Raw genomic sequence first — 22435 nt, forward strand, 5'->3', positions numbered from 1 at the left:
TTTTTGAAGTTTTTGTGTCTACCACTTTATCTTTGCAGGTGCTCAGTTATGCCATGCCTATGGTGAATTTTGGATTTGGCTGATGATATGCTGATCCTTATACTTGAGGAGTCACCAGAAGGGCATATGAAAGAAAAATTATTAATGCAAGCCACACAGATTTTCCTCGCACATGAGCAAACATTCTAGTATGTGTTAGTATAACTCTGAGAAGAGAACTACCAAAGCTGTGAAATCTGGTATTGCCATCCAACAACACTTCTAACTTCATCAAAGAGTCTAAGATCACCTTTTTTGGACTCCCCCTTCTCTCGTTATCACTTTTTGGGAAGGAAGTTCATGAGAACATTGAGAAAATAGAAAAGCTTTGACTGTTGCAGGTGTCTGGTACTACCCTCCACAAAGTTATTTTTCCAGAATGTGGAAGACCCATCACCAGATGTTAATTTGGCACAACACACAGCAGAAGCATCAATAAAAAGCTGCTGAGTTCAAGCCAAATGACTAGGCAACTGCCAGCAGGCTTATAGTTCAGAGACAAGGGACCTTGGTTTTCACCAAAGAGGCTGCTGTTCACTCACAGGTGGACAGCAGCAGTTATGAGGCCTAACCCAGTTGTTGTTGTGAGAATACTACCTCAACCACTGAAGTATCAGTCTGAGTCTCAGGGAGAAGATCTGTGAGCAGGACTCTGCTAATTCCTCTTGTAACCCACTGAAAACACTAAGTATTAAAGTCCATCTGTAATGGTGTGGCTTTATCATATTGACATAATAAGAACTTCACTTTTTGTCTCTTGTTTGACAGTTCCACCATGTAATTGACTTCATTTCTTTTTCACACTGTTGAGAAGGACCTCCCAGTGCTGTTTTTAACTTGGCTTGCTGAACAGGAATAGTACCATTGCCTTTCCTCTGCCTGTATATTCTCAGGCCCTTAATGTGCTGTCATGTCAGACTTGTGCTGGTACTGTGGCTGTGCTAAGTGCTCTTCTGTCAACTCCATGAGACCCCTGTGCTTAATCCCAAAATGTAAGGTATACTGTATCACTCACTGCAAATTAAATCAAAGGGACCCCTAACCCTGTGACCATATAATAACGCAAATGGTGAAGAATGTTATGAGTCCTCGGGGTGCCTTTCTGGCAACCACTGACATAATAATAGTTATATATGATGCAATATCCCTCTAAGCAATAGTTTTTTTTTTTCTTTATCAGTGCAGGCCTTGTTGATAATTTGGAAGAGCAGCATTTTCAAGACAATCTATGGTTTCAGTGTTGCTACTTTTATTAGCATCCTGACATGGCTTTTGTACCTCAGCCAGCCATTGCAAGCATATGGACCTGACATGTCCCATCTTGTTAGTGAAAATGTTTGTAAATGAGACAGTGTTCCCTTTTCATCTCAGCCCGTGTGAGCTTTCTCATACCTATGTGTAGTGCTAGACCAGATTCTCAGGGCCTCAAGTGAAGTACTGATTGCTTTCTGTCTTATCATAAGAGCACTTAGTATTTCAAGCATAGTGATGTGACAGACACTCTCCCACCTGGGAAAGAACTACTTACTTCTGCAATATAGTCACTCACTCTGATGTGCCTTTCTTCTCTACTCTCCATTTTTTGTGTAAGATTCAGTTCAGGAGTGATTTTAAAACACTCACCTGTCAGTTTTTGACTTTGACATAATCATAACACTCTGCATCAGTCATTTTACAGAGTGTGAACTGATAGATATTGTAAATATTATTTTCCCAAAGCAATAAAGTAATTAAATGTATGCTGCAATGCCTGTTTCTAATACAAGGTTTTGCCTTGCAAAGCAAGGGTTAAGCTTGTTACAAATTTTTGAAATAAATGTTGCTCTGTAAAAGCAGAAATTGCAAGAAACTGCAAGGCTGACAACTTGCTTAAGCAAGCATGAAAGCAGTTAAGAATAGATAAGTAATAATGGCTATGTGTCTGACACCTGCGAAAATAAAACATGTTTAGTTAGTTTAACTGGAAATATGTTTGTGGGCTAGACATGGCATCCTGTTATAGTTATATTTGGAACATACAAAGAAGGAAGTTGATCAACAGGGATCAGATGCAGAAATAAATGAAATAAAATACAGACACTTCAAGTGATGCAGAGATGATGTGGAGGGACTTTTTGTGAAGTCTTCAGATACAGCAAGAGAAAAATAACCAAAGAAGGACATAAATCATGCAAACCAGAAGAACAAGTCATAAGGACATTAAAAATAACATTGGTTAAAGAGAGTATATAAACTGGACAGTATGCTTCACTCTTTAGTGACGTTTTTGGACTGAGTGTTCATCGGTCTATAGTTATATGTGTCTAGCTATGTTATAATAGAATTGAAATTATCTCAGACAGTGTAACTGTTTGGACAGATTAAACTATAATGGAAACAAAAGTACAATGTGAATCTGGTGATTCTGACGTGTTTCTGCTGACAATTTAATAGTGGCGAGGCCAGCTCAAATGTGACCTTTTCTATCCGTTACCAGTGCTGCTGCGTAGCGTTGTCGCCTCACAGTAAGATGTTGTCCTGTTCGATTCTCAGCTAAAGTGTCTTCTGTGTGGAGACATGCGTGAATGAGCGTACCTTCGTTGAAGGTTGTGCGTCGGGGCTGGCAACTCGGCACATAAAAATCTACTGCCAGTCATTAGCGGACCGGAGTTCTGCTGTGGCAACCCCTAACCGGGAAAAGCCGAAAGATACAACATCCAGCAGTTATTGTTCATTTGGTGCCATAATTTCTTCATGAATTCCACAGGTCAACAGATCCAGTGCTTCTCTTCGGTAAAATCAGAGATAACGTTGTTGCATCTGTCCACCAATGTTCCACCATCAATTCGTCTGTTGAAGTACACAGTGTCTTCTAAGTGACTTCAGCCTGATCACCTGTTTGTCATCTATGCAAAATATGGTAAAGTCTTCACAGTTATAAGTACAGACAGTTAACTTTACAATGCCCACATATTGTATATATAAATGTACACAGTTTAAAACCTTCTGTGTCAGACATGAAATGTAAATCTCAAATGTTTAATGTTCAAACTTTAGATAACAGTTGTGTTTGTAAATGCATAAAATGCCTATAATCTGTATACAAAATGTGCAGCAATTCATAAAGAATATTTTTTATGTGGAAGTAACTTTCCAAACATATGTCTATCTTGTCACAAGAGTCTAGTATATAAGCCATACCATAAGATATCCTATTCTGATAAACAATCTGTTTGATTCTAGCATTGTTAGTTCTTCACATATACAACAGTTAAATGTACCTTCTGCAGTCACCTTAATCTCATACATTACAAGTGTATGCAATTATTGTCATTAATGTAATACACAACATAAAAATGTTATCTATAGTAAATATTGCAAATGCACAGAAAGAAGAAAAAAATGTTATCTATAGTAAATATTGCAAATGCACAGAAAGAAGAAAGTTCTAACATAGTAGAGTGTGCTATTAATATTAACCTTTTAAAGAAAAGGTTTTCACAGCTTTTCAAAATTTCCCTTGGGACAGTAGTAAGGGACAATAATGCCATTTAGAGGAACAGACTCAGCATAGCATTCAGACTTTACATAATGACATTTCTGGTTTAATGTAACAATCAGATAGAGCCCAACAACATTTACTAAGGGCACAAACTACAGAAGTTAATCTGACAAGACAGAAAAAGCCCAGCAAGGTTTATAAGAGAAACAAAATGACAGTTATTTCTCCTGCTGATATATATCAATAGTCTTGTTTATTGCAGACTCTGCCTCAGTGGCAAGACAAAAAGGAATTTTGTTTCAGTATGTTGGCATTTAAACATTGGTTGATATACAGTGTGTGGTCTATTTCAAGCGATGATTTAAATGTTTTTTTTTACATTTACACATGCCAGTTTTGGTCAGAAGAAGATTCGTCGACAGTGTTGGCAAACCCCTAAAACATGATGTTAAGTTGTCTGTCTCACCTTCATTCTTGCTGGATGGGTTCGGAGCCGATCCTCGGCTCTGACTCGGCCTTTTACTAAAGCTGGAGAGCTATTTACTGGCTCGAGGCCTCCCCTTATCCCACAGTGCTAGGCGTCAGATATCTAGATCTGGTTTGCCGCATCAGCTATGAGGTTGCGTTTTTTACCGGCTCCAGGTCGTATAATTTTTTTATTGCTGTTTTACTGTCAGTGTTGTTGTTATATGTAGATATTCTTCTCTATTAGTTTTATTAGATCATGTAGCCCCTTTAGACCCCACTTAGGATCTCCTTTTCTGTTGTTACAGAGTTTTCTTCCCTTCCTCCCTCCCCACCCTTTGGGGTAGTGGTTAGGCCTGTCACTTTATAGTTTATATATATATATATATATATATTTGGATATTTTTTGATGTTAAGGTTTTGTTAGTGATAACTGTTGTAGTTATAGTGGTATTGTTACTGTTAGTTCTAGTGCGTGTGTGTCTGTGTATAGTGTTTTAAGCACTAGTTAAACTTCCCTTAGTATCTCTTTTATCATGTCTAAAGATACCAAGGTTTCAGGTTTCAAGAAGTATGACTCATGCTGTCAGAAGATGTCTCTGACAGACGGTCACACTTCTTGTGCTTGGGCCCCCTACACTTGCAGGACTCTTGTTCGGTCTGTCATGCCTTCAGTCCAAGAGTCCTTCAGGAGCGTAGGAATAAGCTCATTTTGAGGGGCTTGTTAAAGCCAGAAGGATCCCCAGCCAAGCCTTCGTCGGGGAAATCCTTAAAGCCCGCTAAACCGTCGGCTCCCTGTTCGGAGCCGATGCCGAGCGGAGCTTCTGCCTCCTCGTCGGTTCCGGTCGGAACCCACACTTTGAGACCTCAGTCGGCTCCGACTTTGCTATTGGAGCCTTCTCTGAGCCGAAAGCATTTGAGGTCCCCCTCTTTAGAGTCCGTTCGCTCGGCTCCCAGGTCCCCATTATTACAATCGGAGCGGAGCCATAGATCCCATTCCTCTCAGTCCTCCAGGCTATCGGATCATGACTTAGAGAGGGTGGTCAGTAGGCTCCTAAAGTTGCAGGCACTGGCCAAAATGTTAACTAGCCCTTCTCAACAGACTGTGGCTATCCCTGTTTCTTCAACAGTTCCTCCTCCAACTCTACGACCGTGTTCAGAGCCGGAGCTTGTTGGGGCTTGAATCGTCGGAGCCGATACCACACCTTTTGGCTCCCTCGTCGGCTCCGATCTCTTCATTGGTTCCGTCCTTGGAGGGATCCGGGTGCCGAGACTCCCTCATCGGCTCCGAGGGGGTGAGTAGCATCGGACCCTTGTCTGACCCCGGTCTCCCTCTCGGGGCCTCGGCGCAGGTGAGCTCGGCCCCGACATCAGCCTCAGAGCCGTCCCTCTTGGTGCCGGAAGGGGTTCACGTCTCTTCTGAGTGGGGACCCTCTTCTCTGCCTGATAGGGGCGCCTTGAAGTCATGAGGAGCATGCTGACTCTGGTGTCGGCTCCGCGATCGACCCCTTCGGCTCCTCCCCCCATAGTGCCTGCTTCGGTCTCTGTCCACCCTCCTGACCCCAAGTGTGGAGAACAGGTGCTCCAGGTAGCCCCATTGGGTGTATCTTCTTCTTTTGAGGCCTCCCCTGATCACTCAGAGGAGCCCCCTCGGAAGAGAAAATCTAAGAGGAAGCATGTGACTCCCCCGAGTCATTCACCTCTGACACCAACTTGGAGGATTCGGAAGGGCCCCCAAGGTCCCCCTCTGAGGATGTCTCCTTCTCAGACATCCTTGAGATCCTTAGGCAGAGGGGGAGACGGACTGCCCTTAACCCTTCCGATGATGAGTCGGTGTATCTGGACGCGTTTGGTTCTCGCCCTTCCACCTCCTGGGTGTCTCCACCTTTCGACCCGCTCATGGAAGTAGTGGCTCGGAAGGCGTGGACGGCCCCGGACACAGTGGAATCAACTCCCCGCAGGCCCACAAAATTCATTACAGCCCCGTCCAACAAACAGTTTCTTACAAAGGGTGTCCCTGTTGATGCCATGGTGGTTGCAGCAGCCACTAAGAAGGAGTTGGCTGACCCTTCAGTGCCTGTCCATGCACCTAATAAAGAATCTAGGACAATGGGCAGGTACGGGAAGCGGATGTTTTCTTCAGCGACCTTTTCCATGCGGTCGCTGAACTATCTGTGCCATTTCACCCGCCTTCAAAGAGATCCCCTTAAAGAACTGGGTGATACCCTTCAGGATCCATCTGCTGCGGGGTCTCAGGAAAAGATTAACTCCCAGCTGGCGACCCTTAATTCTATAGTCAACTCCTCCATGCGGCTCATTTCTTATTCAGCCGATGGGGCGAGTAGAGCCGCAGGCACAGGCGTGGCTTTGAGAAGACATGCCTGGATGTGATTATGTAACTTTGCTAACCCCTTTAAGGTGTCCTTCACCAATACCCCCCTTCGATGTTTTGGCTTTGTTCGGACCACAGGTGAAGGATACCCTTACCAGGTGTGAGGAGGAAGGCAAGACTCTCTCTGCCGTGGGAGTCTGTTTTTCTACTCCCTCTAGACCATACCCTAAAGGTCAGAAGAGTGGAAAAATGTGGTTTTGCAAACCCCAAGGAGTCGTGCCTGACACACGTGGCGAGTTTCCCTCCAGGGGCAGAGGAGGGAACAACAATAGACTCTACCTGAGGGGCAGAGGCAGTCCACAAAATCAGGGTAGCAGGGAATCTTTCTCTGACAAACCCTTTCAGCACCCCTGAGGGGCTGCCCGACTGTCCACCCTCGGAGGCAGTCGGGGGAAGATTGTCACTGTACCCAAAAGCCTGGCGACTCCTCACACAAGACAAATGGGTACAGTCTATCATATCCGAGGGTTACAAAATCCCCTTTGTCCACACCCCCATGCAAACAAACAGGTCCCTTCCAGATGTTCCACCCGGTCTAAGGGAACAAGCAGTACTAGAAATTTCAAAACTGCTAGAAAAAAGAGCCATCCAGCCAGTCCCAGCAGACCAGCAAGGATCCGGGATTTACTCCAAGTTCTTTTTGGTACCAAAGAAAACAGGGGACTGGAGACCCATTTTGGATCTCAGCAGGTTAAACAAATCTGTTCAAAGAACAAAGTTCCGGATGGTCATGCTTCAGTCCATTCTACCCTTTTTGGGTCCGGACATTTGGATGTGCTCCATAGACCTTCAGGATGCGTACTACCATATCAGAATGAACAGACGCTCCAGGAGGTTTCTCCGCTTCCGGCTGGGAGCCAGTCACTATCAATTCAGAGCCCTGCCCTTTGGTCTCACCACAGCCCCCAGGGTGTTCACCAAATGCATGCAGTGGTTACGGCTCACCTGAGACGGCGAGGATTCCAGGTGTTTCCATATCTAGACAACTGGCTCCTAACTGCTTCCACCAGGCATCAGCTAATCCGAGCCAGGGATTATACCATCCAAACTTGCTCCGAGCTAGGTATCTCTATAAACTTCAAAAAGTCTGCGTTGTCGCCTTGTCAATCTATAACCTTTATAGGTGCCATATTAAATACAAAAGAACTGTCGGCAAAACTTCCATTAGAAAAAGTATTAGACATTCGCCGACATATTCAAACATTACTACAGTGCAAGAGAATTCAGGCCAGATTTGTACTGAAATCCTTGGGTCTCATGGCAGCAGCAATCACATTACTTCCCATGGCTCGTTTTCACATGCGGATTCTTCAGTGGATGCTTTTTACCAAATGGTCCTTTCAACAGCTTCCGATGTCTCACAACATAATAATCACCCAATCATGCAAAGACCACCTTTCTTGGTGGATGGTCTCCCCTCATGTTTTTCAGGGCAGACCATTTGTCCTTCCTCCTCCGGTTGCCACGGTGACACGGATGCCTCCCTGATCGGGGGGGGGGGTGGCATTTTCAGGGCAGGACTGTCCAGGGCACTTGGCAACCCCTAGAGTACCATCTGCACATAAACGTCTTGGAGATGAGAGCGGTACTTTTAGCGTTGCAAGCTCTTCAGGATTCTGTACCTACCATGACTATTGCAGTTCAGACGATCAATATGTCGGTAGTGTGGTACATCAACAATCAGGGCGGAACCAGGTCCTATCCCTTATGTCGAGAAGCACTCAGACTCTGGCAGTGGGCGATCTGCTCTCAATGGTTTCTGATAGCAACACACGTCCCCGGGAAGTCCAATGTCATAGCGGACAGGCTAAGCAGAGCAATCCTTATGCCTCACGAGTGGTCTCTCAATCAGTTAGTAGCGGACAAAATTTTCTGCAGATGGGGTCAACCTTGCTGCGACTTTTTTGCAACCCCTATCAACAGCAAGTGCAGCGACTTCTTCACTCTCTTCCCCCTCCCAGGCCATTCCCACAGAGACGCTCTAGTTCACAATTGGCCCCGGGGTCTTCTCTATGCATTCCCTCCTTTTCCCTTAATTCCAAAACTGATTCAGAAAGCGACCACTTTGGGATCCAGGATGATCCTCATTGCTCCTTACTGGCCTCGACAAATTTGGTTCCCATTCCTGCATTGCCACCTGCTGGAGCAGCCCTGGAATCTGGACCCAGTGCCAGACCTCTTGATCCATCAGTCGGGTGGGCTGCACCAATCCCTTCACTCTCTCAACCTCACAGCTTGTTTGCTCCACTTCCAACCTTAGCCAGGCTTCCACATATTTCTCAGCCAGTAAGTGAAATCATACTTTCTTCGCACAAACCTTCTACTAGGAAGACTTATGCTAGTAAGTGAAAACGTTTTTCTTTCTGGGCAGAGGCTAGAAAGATTTACAGCCCCTGTCCATAATGTTTTAGATTTTTTGGTGGAACTTTTTCGAGCAGGTTCCTCATCTGCCATCATTAGGGTCCAATTGGCTGCTATCACAAATTTTCACGTTGGCTTATCAGAGTCCAGTATCATGTCCCACAAACTTTGTAAGGCCTTTCTTAAGGGGACTATTTTACTTAGACCCCCGGTTTAAGATCCCCCCTCTGTGGGATTTGAACTTGATATTAACTTCATTGATTCTCCCTCCTTTTGAACCTGTAGCTTCTTGTTCCTTAAAGTTACTCTCCTGGAAGACTCTCTTCTTAGTAGCCATCACCTCAGCCAGAAGAGTATCGGAACTTCAAGCCCTTTGTATTCGTCCTCTTTATCTTATTTTTTACAAAGATAGAGTTTCACTCTGGACTAATTCTTCCTTTTTACCCAAAACACCCTCAGAAACAAATCTTAATCAGGCTTTTGATCTTCCTGTCTTTTTTCCTAATTATTCAAACAGAGCTGAACAGAAGTTACACTATTTGGACATTCACAGGCAATTATGTTTTTATTTGGATAGGACCAAACAGACAAGAAAATCAGATCAACTCTTCCTGTCCTATGCTGAGGGCAAGCAGGGCCTGACAGTTTCTAAGGTAACCTTGTCCAGGTGGCTGGCCTCTATTATTACCTTGATCTACCAACTGAGACATAAAGAACTCCCTACAAAAACAAAAGCTCATTCCACCAGAGCATTGGCTACGTCGGTAGCTTTTCAGGCTAGACTTCCAATGGAATCTATTTGTGCTGCAGCCACATGGGCCACTCCTCATACCTTCATTTTGCATTGAAAGTTGGATATGGCCTCCAGGAGTCGAGCTGATTTTGGTTCCACTGTGCTCAAGAGTCTGTTTCGATGAGCCACCCAGGGCTAAGGTGCTAGGGACGCTGTCCCATCCAGCAAGAATGAAGGTGAGATAGACAACTTAACATTAAGAAGTTATGTACCTACCATAACGTTCCATGTTAGTTGTCTTCATCTCGCCTTCGTTCTTGCGTCCCACCCTCCATCCCCCTAGCCTGGTTAGGACCGAGAAGAATCCCTTTTGAGGCCTTCTTCGTATGGTTGACTTTTTTTTAGGTTACGTCCTCCTCTGTTTGTAGCACTGTAGGTAAACCTTTGGTGGGAACAGGTGTTTTTTTTTTTTTTTCCATGGTGTTAGCTCTACCAAACGAGATCTCGATATCTGACGCCTAGCATTGTGGGATAAGGGGAGGCCTCGAGCCGGTAAATAGCTCTCGAGCTTTAGTAAAAGGCCGAGTCGGAGCCGAGGATCGGCTCCGAACCTGTCCAGCAAGAAAGAAGGAGAGATGAAGACAACTAACATGGAACGTTATGGTAGGTACATAACTTCTTATTCCATTACTACGGGGGTTATGGGCATTGATTCCCAAAATGATTTACAGGGAAAGTTTAGTATTGTCAAAATCAAAGTACATAAAAAATGTAATACAGAAGAGGCTACAGTAAATGCTTTGGCAGATGTCAAAGCAAAGCAAGCAGCTGAAACTGGTGAATGTCTAGACTCACATAACTGTTTTAAACACACAGACAAGGTAATGCCAGTTTCCACCATTTAAAAAATTAAAAAACTATCTGAAAATGATCAGACAAACGGTCTAAATAGCATGACAAAAAAACAAAAAACAAAATAATGTTTTGCTCAGGCAAGATGGTATGTTGAAGCAATTCCGTCAGACAGTTAATGACATTCTACAAAATGCAGATGCAGCTTTAAAATCCGTTTCTGCCAGACAGACAGATACAGACTCAGAGATTACACATCTCAAATTCCACTTGGAACAAAAAAAAAACAAAGCCAGTGCTAGACAGTGTAAAACAAGTATGCAGTATTGCAGATGCACATAAAAAAAATGTACAAAAACAGCTTATAAACTACGTGGGGAAATGAAGGGGACTTAATACATGGTCTGATGAAAAAACAAACATGGGGAACACGAGCAGCTTCTGCTCCACCAGGGTTACAGACAGATACACAACAAAGTTCAGAAAAACAGGTGATATGTTTTACTTGTAAAAAAATAGGCCACATTAAACAGGATTGCCCGTATTACAAAAGATGGAAAGAAAGTCAAATATAAAAGGGTATCTATGCCTATAATAGTGCTTCTTCAAAACCCAAAAATAAAAAAAGAAATCAAGATAAAGAAAATACATTAAGGGAAAATCAATCACAGGAACAAACACAGAGGGATACAAAAAAATAAAGTATATATAATCTCACACACGGTGCAAGCCAAAACGTGAAATTGAAAGTACAAAGTACACATTAGACAGGGAAGACACTAACAGTCAACAGGGAACAAAACATGCAGCCTGTGTAATCAGAGATATACGTAGGAAAACAGATCAGAATAAATATGATTTTGATTAGGGGTGTGCACCCCCCACCCAAGTAACCTTTCTCACAAATTTTAAACGTGCAAAGGACGGACGCCTGTTAGTGGACATTTGGGTGGAGGGGATACTATGGAAAGATGTCCTACTTGATACAGGGGAAGCAGTTTCAGTCACTAACAAACAGTTACTTGTAAATCAGTTAAAAAAATCTTACATTCAAGGCTTTGATGGCAGCACTTACATAGCCATAAGCAGTAAGGCAGATAAAATATGTTTCACAGAAAATGGATCTTTAATATAGGGTACATTTCTTATGAATTCCAGTTTCGGAACAACAATCCTTGGGGTTAATATTCTCGGCAAACTGGGAATAGTAATTGATTTCATTAACAAGGTTTTATGGTCAGCCACAACGGAAGACAGTTGGGATACAGCTCAGAAATTTCCTTGCTTTGTAATTGACGTAAGTAACTATAAAAAAGACATTACCAAGATACATTCACAACTGCAGGATAAATGGGAACAGGTAAATCATAAATAAAAAAGAGCATATATGCAAGTAACCTGCAAACATCAGGGTACACAAAAAAAGAAGGAAAGCAATAAACAGAAGGAAGGACAAACAAACCCCTTGCCTTACTGAAAAGGGTAATTACAAACACTAGCAGTATAATAAAAATGGTAAATTATGACAGTAGACTACAGGGATAATCCTCCCTATAAACCACATCATAGCAGGCAATAGGCATTAAAACAATAAATTAACAAAACACAGGTTATCAGTTGGCAGCAAAGTACAGGGATCTTTTAAAGCAATGAAAAACAATGTTAGTATACAAAACTCAATGTTAATTAATTAAACAAAGGGGACAGGAAAAGACAGAAAAATAAATATTACTTTACTGGTTTAATAAGCCAGGACGAATTCAGAATAAACACAAAAATAATCTACAGACACAGAGTAAAGTTAATATACATACAGTGTAAAGTTAAAGTTAATACAAATACAGTGTAAAGTTAAAGTTAATACATATATAGTAAATGCATTTACAGTAATGCAAATGATATATGCAAAACTACACAATGCAATTAAATGTTGGTTATGTAAGTCCACTTCTACGTCTGGAAATGGAGTAACATTTAAGGCAGTATCTATGACAAATCCTAAATGACAAAAGGTTCTATGGTAACAAGAGAGGGTCAACCCCCCCCACACACACACATTAAAAGTACAGTATGTCTCCAAAGGTAGCTTACGCATACAGCAAACAGGATCAATACTGGTAAAAAACAGTGACTGTAATGTCATATTTTCAAAAGAATGTTGTACATAAAATACAACAGCAAACAGTGTTATAAACAAACTAGTACAGCAAAAACATCATTAGACTGGTAACTGCCATCCTGAAAATAATACACAGGAATAAATACACGTAGTAAAGTACAGAGTCATTAAAAAAATTAATAAAAACTTAGACAAATAGCATTTTTCAGCTAATAAAAATCCAAGCAAAAGCAGCACACCATGTTGGCTCATAAAAATCAATGTAAGTTAATAACAATCAAACAGTATCAGTACAGCAACAGTCTGTTAACACTCTTAGAAACATTTAAATTTGTTTCTATAATAATCTATGAAGAGGACAAGACAAGCTAAAAAAATGTACTTACAAAGCAAATGCAAATAAAACAGTTGTAAAGAAAAAATGGGGAGAGATACTCAGATATAATAGATCATGAGAACAGGGACATCATGATCGGATACCTGATTTCAATATATTTTTGGGCATGCAAAATTTGTATGCAAAGGCACATAACAAGTCAAATTGTTGGGTTTTTAGCCACATTCCTTACAGAGGGAAAATGCCATTACATGCAGTCCCTGTAGAGGTTACACATACATGTTTTATGTTTAAAGAATCTTATAAAAATAGAGTTGTAAAACAATCAGACATAAAAAAAAATTACAATTGATGAAAATATAAAATAAAAACAGCATGGGAGTTAACACATAATACTTCTTTTAAGAAAGAGATGAAAGAGGAGAAATTCTGTTACATAGAGTATGCAGCTCCAATAATGAGAATTACTCACACATTACCAGAGGACATGGTAAAAAATCACCAGAAAAAGAGGGAGGTTCATGATAAAAAAAAAATAGGGAAAGATTTTATAACAGCTGGACAAAGGAAATGGTGTTATTTCAGGAGCTGAAACTTTTCACTGGTATGGTGCCACTAAGGCAAAGCTGATGACAGTTTTAGCAAATGCACCTTATGGAGCTATCTCAGATATAACAGAGGAGATGTGTTAAAATTTGTGTTAATAAAACTGTGAAACAAGTAACTTGTTAACAATGAAGGAAGGCTATCAGGTACAGAGGATCACATTTTCTGTAAAATGTTTTTTTTTTTGCATTTTTCCTTGATTTAATTAAAAAAGGGGGAATTGATAGATATTGTAAATATTCTTTTCCCAAAGCAATAAAGCAATTAAATGTATGCTGCAATGTTCGTTTCTAATACAAGGTTTTGCCTTGTAAAGCAAGGGTTAAAATTGTTACAAGATTTTGAAATAAATGTTGCTCTGTAAAAGCAGAAACTGCAAGGCTGACAACTTGCTTAAGCAAGCATGAAAGCAGTTAAGAATAGATAAGTAATAACGGCTATGTGTCTGACACCTGCAAAAATAAAACATGCTTAGCTTAACTGTAAATATGTTTGTGGGCTAGACATGACATCCTGTTATATTTGGAACATACAAAGAAGGAAGTTGATCAACAGGGATCAGATGCAGAAATAAATGAAATAAAATACAGACACTTCAAGTGATGCAAAGATGATGTAGAGGGACTTTTTGTGAAGTCTTCAGATACAGCAAGAGAAAAATAACCAAAGAAGGACATAAATCATGCAAACCAGAAGAACAAGTCACAAGGGTATTAAAAATAACATTGGTTAAAGAGAGTATATAAACTGGACAGTATGCTTCACTCTTTAGTGACGTTTTTGGACTGAGTGTTCATCGGTCTATAGTTATATGTGTCTAGCTATAACAGAATTGAAATGATCTCAGACAGTGTAACTGTTTGGACAGATCAAACTGTAACGGAAACAGCAGTACAGTGTGTGTCTGGTGATTCTGACATGTGTTTTTGCAGACAATTTAACATGAACATTTCCTTAACCATGAGCAAAACCTCACCCATTTCCCTGGTCAAAATACATCCTCACAAATGCCCAAATAAAACAATCAAAAATTACCCACCGCTTTATACTGAGGAAACGCTTAGGGTTTGGCTTTAACTCCATTACTCATGTACCTTTAGTTCTCTGGTTCGATTCTCGGCTGGAGCACCTTCTGTGCGGAGTCTGCATGTCCTCCATGTGGTCGAGTAAATTTAAAGACATGCAGGTAGGTGCATGCATGTGTGGGTGTGACTTCTTTGAATGTTGGGCACCGGGCTGGCAACTCAACACCATAAAAATTCACTGCCGATCATTAGCGGACCGGAGTTCCACTGTGGCAACCTCTTACCGGGAAAAGCCGAAAGACAGTTTTTACTCGTGTACCTTTAGTGAATGGCCATTACCTTCCTCTGATGCTCATGCCACTTCTGTCTGTCTTCATCATCTCCATTTTTCTCTTAATCTCTGCTCTCACTGTCTTTGCTCCCCAAGCAGTTACATTCTCATAACTGCTTTAAGATGTCTTAGCTCCTGATTTTTTAAGATTATCACACTTTGACTCACAGTATCTTTTTGTCATCAGTAAGATGTACTGCACTATAATGCACCTTTATCAGACTTCGGGTTATATTTGTAATCATACTAGTATGCCTTCATCCATTTCCCTTACTGCATATCTTTCACTTGTTACAATGGGTTGGTGCACACTATTTTGATGATATATAGAAATGTGTCTGTCATTCACACTTGTTCATTCAGTCACTGTGCTGTAAACCTGGATAAGTTGTTTTGTGGTACCGTTGTTTCAACTGTTTTTTTAAGTTCATATATATTAATTAAATGTATGTTCTTAATCTTAGCATACCATAATTTAGCCAGTTTTTCTGACAATATCTTCATTTATGTGCAGTTTATTAGGTATTGAAGTATTGCTACACTTTATTAAAATGATCTTGGGGTTGCTCACTTGGCATATAATATGTTTAGTAGCATTAAGTTTCATATGTATTGCTCTATTTCAGTAATTTAGCTGATTGGATAGGTTAATGCATGAAAAGAGTCCATCTTAGATTGGTTCCTTTCCTCATAGGTTAGTACTAGGCTAACTGCCCTTGTGAGCCATTTTACGCCTAGAAACTTAATGCTCATAGGTTCTAGTTAACAAATAGATGTAAACAAATATATAAAATGCTCTACACTTCTCAGCCTCTTATTGCAAGAATGATAAAGACTAATATTTAATGATAATGCCCTAAATAAGGGGTACGTTACAGAACAGGCAATAATTTCTCAAAGCATGTGTCGGTGTGGGTTGTTTTCATTTATATAAATGTATGATTGCCTATGCCGTAAGTGATGGTTTAATAAAGATGTTTTTTGTTTAAAAAAATGACAGGAATTGAATACTTTATGTAATGTTGCTTAAGTGATATTATATATATTAATATATGTGAAGTATAATGTTTGTAAACGTGAACTTAATACATTTTGATTGCTTTTATATAAATGTAAATTTGCCTGTGTCACAAGTGATAATTCAATAAAGGTGTTAAAAAAAACATAAAGTAAGGACAGTTTAAGATGTATGCAAAAAGAATACATGCACTGTCTGGTTAAGTGACTTACAAAGAGTCAGACAGTAGGCAAATGGAGGCTGAGGGAGTCAAACCAAGGACTACAGAATGAAATTCATTGGCAGCTCTGTTTTGTCTGCTAAACTGCCAGACAAAAACTGCATACATTGTTACTGCATTTATGCCCCTAAATCCTGTCTTTTTTTCTAGGACTGCTTCAGAAACCAGTGAAGAAGCTGTTGATGAATCAGTCTGAGGATTACAGGCTTATTCAGGAACAACGGCAGCTGATTGATCACAGCATCCCTACTACGGGCTATGGGAAGGTGAGACAGCCACAAGGTCATAGCTCTTTTTTACTTGCCTCAGTGTTACCTGTGTTATCATATTGCCATCTGAAAAAGTAATCTTTTGGTCATAGCTCTTTTTTACTTGCCTCAGTGTTACCTGTGTTATCATATTGCCATCTGAAAAAGTAATCTTTTGGGAGTACAGTGTGATTATTTTTATTTAGAATTAAAAGAACACAAGGCACCAATTTACTTGATGAGTCATGTATATGTATATTATTCCTAGTGTAAAAAATAAACCAGGAAATTAGATCTTTCAAAAAATATTAAAACAGGTGATGCCATAAGTGTGAGCTGTAAATATGTTAAATGTTAAGTAAAGCATGTTTGCTGTATTCCCATCCTTGACTAGACTTATCCACAAGATTATTTACAGTAGCAGATTTTATACAGTCTATCTGAAGTTGGACACAACATTATCAGATTGGGATGCAGTAAGGAACATCAGTAGAGACATATGCACTTGCCTGTGTTAAATGAATTTCAGGCAGTAGTCTTTGCAAGTCATAAAGCCAAGTCATACCAGACCAAGGATGGTAGACATGAACAGATTTGGTGCTGCCAAAATCAGTGACTAAGTTAAGAGTTAAGGTATAGAGACACCTTAAATCACCTCCAAGAAATCACTCAACAAACTGTCGTCTACATTGAAACCTGGCTTATAAAAGTACAATTTCTGCTCAACCCCCCAAAAACCAAACTCCTCCTCTTTACCTCAAAAACTCATACTCCTAATAAAGCATCTTTCAAAATATTTTCGGCAAATAGCACTGAAATTGAATTATTCCACCATACCAAATTATTAGGAGTCATAATAGATGATAATCTTAAATTTGACCCCCACATCCAAAACAATATCAAGAAAACCCATCAAAACTAAGCATACTATACAAAAACAAACATTTTATGAGCACACCCACAAAAATTACTTTAGTCAAAACCTACCCTCTGCCTACCCTGCACTATGGAGCACCAAGTGTTACCAATTTACAATCCTCCATAAAAAAAAAAAAAACTTGAAAACTGCTACAATAAAACTCCCAAGTTTGCTATTGATTCATCCTCCTTCAGCCATCACTGTAAAACTCTGCATACCTTTAGCTGACTGGAACTCCCCCTCTCCTACATTCATTTTATAACAACACATAAAATCATACACATCGATTAGCCTGCCCAGCTCTTACTCATTTAATCAACATATATTTTCCAAAAACAAATTTTAGATAAGAAGACAAACAACTTCTTACCACAAATAAACCAAATAAATCCTGTGGACTAAGCCAATAGTCGTACTCAGTAGCAAAAAAAAAAATGGAACTCCTTACCTTTTAACCACCAGAACTATTTCTAACCTATCCACCTTTAAATGCTCCTTAAAGAATACTTTACAAAATCTTGGACCTGCTCCTGTGCCAATCCTGGCTGAACTTACTCACTATACTCACTCACCCCCTTCAACCTAAATCACACTTCACAACCCTCTCCAACCTCCTACTCCACTCATTTCTTTTGTTTTTCCCAATACCTTACCTTATCCAGTTCACCTCTATACAGACCTTTCCTCTACCTCTTTCTTCTCTACTCACCTAAGCTACCTAAAGACACCCTACCCTATGCTCTTCTTATACTCTACTTCTGTCTAGCCTTCTTCCTTCTATAACCATAATATAAACACCATCTCTCATACTAAGACTTCACTGCCTCTAATCATATAATCTCTAATATCCCTTTAAATATCTTATTAAAATTGTCTGAAATCTCATTTATCACATTCTAATCTATGCAACATATAACTGTTGAGTTTTTCCTCTCATATTTTCTCCATCTTATGTTATTGTTTTTCATTGCACACTACTGTGAAACATATGTTCTATGTATTTCTTACTGTATTTTTCACTCATGTTTTGTAGTGTAACATGATACTTTGTGATTTATAATATTTGTAGTTGATGTTTTGTAATGCAACATGATACTTTGTGATTTAAAATACCTGATTTTTGAAAGAGTGTGGAGCTTTTCTCCCTGGGCCTCCCTTGGAAATGAGCACTTTCTGGGCCCGTTGGACTTTCCCTGTAAACAAATCTCAAATAAATAAATGATTAAAAAGGAGATTTGAAAGAATGGAACTTACTTCCTCACCAAATTACCCAAGAATCCTCACTACCCCTACTCAAGACAACTCTCAAAAAATCTTTTAAATCCCACTGGCTATGTCCCTGATTTACTCCTGATTAGCACCATCTCTACACTCTTTGTAAGACAACTAAGTGTATCTGTCTAAGAATGCTTTATAACACATGAATGTAAGTGAGCTGTATCACAGATGAATTGTTTGTTATAAATTGCTTGCTGTGTAAATCTATGTAAAATATGTTTGTACTATTCACTTCTGTAATGTTGTTATGTGGAGCTTTTCTCCCCTGGCCTCCACTGAAAATGGACATGTATCCAGTCAGACTACCCCAGTCAACAAATGTAAAATAAAATAAATAAATGATTATGCATGAAAATGCCAGGGCACAAACTGCCAACATGACATGAGAAGGACACCAGAACATTAACAGTATAAGCATTTTCATGGGACTAAGGGCTTCAGTATTCATTGCTTTTTTTCCATCATCTCTTAATTATAAATTCTGCTGAAATTTCACAGAAGTTTTGCCATCTTTTCATATGCTTCGAGGAACCGTGTGAAACACTGAAACAAAGAAACATAATGCAGAAACCTAGACATTGATTACAGATTAATTGTGCCAAGTGTCTGCCTAGTTTGCCTTTTCCCTACCTAATGGCTAAGCAAAAGATTCTACTAAACAAAACTATTTTTTTCACTTCCTCATAAAAAATTGTCTTTTTTTTTTCAAAGAATTTTATTAAATAATTATTAAAATGAACAAATATTTCCATGAAATTATAACATTTTTTCTTTAAAGTTAAAAAACAAGAAATTAAAAAAAAAACTTTCTAATATATAAACCAATGTAACTAAACTATGTACAAAGACGTTCATCATGCAAAAAAAAAAAATTTCTTAATGTAGCTGTAGGATTAATAAAAATCATCTGTTTACATAAATCAATAAACTATTTTTCTAGAAGTTCATAGATGATATTCCATGAATTATATAATGTAGTATTCCTAGATGATCTAGATTTAATAGTTAACATTACCAAATTACACGTTTCAAGGAGTATATTTTTAAATTCCAAAAATGTAGGTGTTGTACTAGATTTCCAATTATATATTATAGACCAAACCAAAGGGTACTTATTCTCTTTTACACAATCAGGAACAGGAATATTAAATAAAACAAGCGATTTAGATATAAAGAAATTATCAGTAAAAATTGTTTGCAACAAATTATTGATATCATCCCAAAATTTTCTTAAATATATGCAATTATAAAACATATGAGACCAATTAGCATTCAATTCAATATTACATCTCCAACATGTTATATTCTTTTTAGAAAGTATACTTATATTGTGAGGAATGATAAATGATCTATTGAAAAATCTCCATGTGAATAATTTCCATTTTAAAGAAGTAGTAGTCATATTTGCTGATTGTAAAATATTAAATTTGTATTTCTCAGAAGGGGGATTATTATTAATTAAAGAAAAATATTTCCAATAATTATCTGAATGTGTATCTAAATCACATTTAATTGCCCTATAAATGTTATAATATCTTTATTTATTTGATCCCTATTTTAAACATGTATTTATACATACAAGTATTTCAAATGGGATTATCGCTTATTATTAAATACTAAACATGCGTGCCATTTTTGTTACTAGTATGCATATAAGTGCAGTATTTATAGGAAGATAGTATGCAATTGTGAAACACCTTATTTGCTGCATACTGTCTATGAGATGGTTACATAGATATTTAAATTATTTTAAAACATTTTGAATGTTACATGCAGCAGCAGTTAAAGTAGGGTGAAATGTTATTTTAGAACATTTTTATTGTACACTGTTTACAAAATGTCTGCATATATATTTTAAATATTTTAAATGATTTAAAACATTTTATAAGATTTTACATTTAGTAGGATGTGGCATCAGAGTTGTTTGTAGCGTCTTACTACAAAAGTGATGTCAGTTTAAATATTTTATGTATAACAGGATGTGACATCAGAGTTGACTTCAGTATGTCCAAACAGGATGTGACATCAATAGTTGACTCTAGCATTTTGCTATAAAAGGGATGCTAGTATGTTTGTTTGTTAGTGGCCTGATGAAGATTCGTTGAAAGCGCTAGCCCTGTGTTCTAATTATTTTAATAAACGTGGTTTCTACTGGACGCTTGGATTTATTTTTACATGCTGGCTGCGTGTTTTTTCTACAAGCTATTGCCCAGTGGATGAGTAGGTTCGAATAAACACTCTATGGTGATTTTGACTCTTTTTTATTGCATTAAGAGTTCGCAAAGTAAAGCGGTTTGTAGGTTACAGCTTCGTTTCTTTTTATGGAACATTTGGTTACCTTTTGTGACTGACTTGAATTGAACACAGCAAGTATACTTCCCACTATTTAAGCCTGTTTTTTTGTTGTATTTTATAGAATCCAATGTATTTAATACACATTGTCTAGCTTATTGAAGCTCTAACCATAAACAAGAATCAAGTTTATACTCTTCCAAGAGTAAACTATTGGATTTTATCTCATTATTTATCATCATTTGGTGCCAAAATGTTAAATGCTTTTGCTGAAATATAGACATTTTTGTATAATCTGAAGAGAAATAGATCTGTGTATGTAGGCTATAGGGAAGAGTAAAAAAAACATTCCTTATATATATTATATTTAAATATAACATTTTTAAATGATTTTAAAAGAAAAACTATATACTTAGAGTTAAAACTCAGAGAAGAAAATTCAGAAATATAATCTTTTAACTTTCAAATAAATGGATTATTAATTATATTTAGCTTATAGGAACTGTTTATATCTTTGGTATTTTGTGACAATACCTCTATAAACTCTTTCCACTTAGCAGTATATTCCACATCAATGAGATGAGAGATTGTATTGAATACTGATGAAATTGAATACATTTCTAAATTTGGTAAGGCTATACCCCCATTATTACAATTATACATATGGTATGTTAATGCAATCCTTGGCTTATTTGGGAACCACAAAAATTTCTGAATCATTGAATTACATTTTTTAATTATTTGGTAAGAAGGAGGTATAGATAAAGATTGAATTATATATAAGATTTTGGGGAGAAGGATCATCTTTATTATTAAAAGTTTATCATCCATAGAAAAGGGATATAAGTTCCATTTATTTATTAAATATTCTATCTGTAATAGACTTTTATTATAATTTATTTGAATGGTATCTTTAATATTGTTAGTAATAATTATACCTAAATATGCTATTTGTTGAGACTGAGCTATATATTCATTATATTCATTATATTCATCAGGTATATTGTATTTTTTGAACCTGTTAAAAGAATTTGTGTTTTATTATTATTAAAAGTAAGGCTGGAATTTTTTTTGAAAATATTCCATGTTTTTAAAAAGTTTTTGTATAGATTCCCTTCTACTCCCAAGAGTAATCAATATGTCATCTGCAAACATTTGTATTATAGATGATATAGTGGGGTTTAACTTGTATCCTTCAATATCTGTATCATGTCTTATTAAATTTGCCCATGGTTCCATAACTAATGAAAATAAAAGAGGGGGTAAAGGACACCCTTGCTCAGTACCTTTTACTGTTGGTATATTTTGAGATATACTAGTGCCAATTTTAACATAAGCTTGGCTAACTTCATATAACAGAGTGATAAGATTGATAAAATTATTGGAGAAATTTAATTCCTTTAATAGAGTGAACAAATATTCCCATTTAACTGAGTCGAAAGCACAATTTATATCTAAACTAACTAGGGTTAAATTTGTTTTAAGAATTTTCACCGAATCAATTAAAGTTAATATTCTTTTAATGTTATCATATAAAGTTCTCTTCATTATAAACCCCGTTTGATCACTGTCAACTAATTTGGGTAAAAGTGTTTTAAGCCTTTCTGCATAAATGGACATAAATAATTTGTAATCAGTGTTTACTAGGGAGATGGGTCTATAGGAGGTACACTTAGAGGGATCTTTGTTAGATTTTAAAATAGGAGAAATAAAAGTGTA

At 38.1% G+C, this 22435-nt stretch overlaps 1 protein-coding gene across 1 annotated transcript in view; it reads left to right on the forward strand.

Moving 5' to 3' along the window:
• The window catches only part of LOC122817266 (MYCBP associated protein), a 2683797-nt gene that overhangs the window by 911241 nt on the left and 1750121 nt on the right, over window positions 1-22435 (forward strand). Inside the window, exon 6 of the mRNA XM_044090481.1 lies at window positions 16130-16245. Coding sequence (XP_043946416.1) covers window positions 16130-16245 — 116 coding nt within the window. The remainder of the gene's footprint in view (window positions 1-16129; window positions 16246-22435) is intronic.

Source organism: Protopterus annectens, chromosome 12.part0, assembly GCF_019279795.1.
Source record: "Protopterus annectens isolate FY-2018-M chromosome 12.part0, PAN1.0, whole genome shotgun sequence".
Classification (NCBI taxonomy): domain Eukaryota; kingdom Metazoa; phylum Chordata; order Ceratodontiformes; family Protopteridae; genus Protopterus; species Protopterus annectens.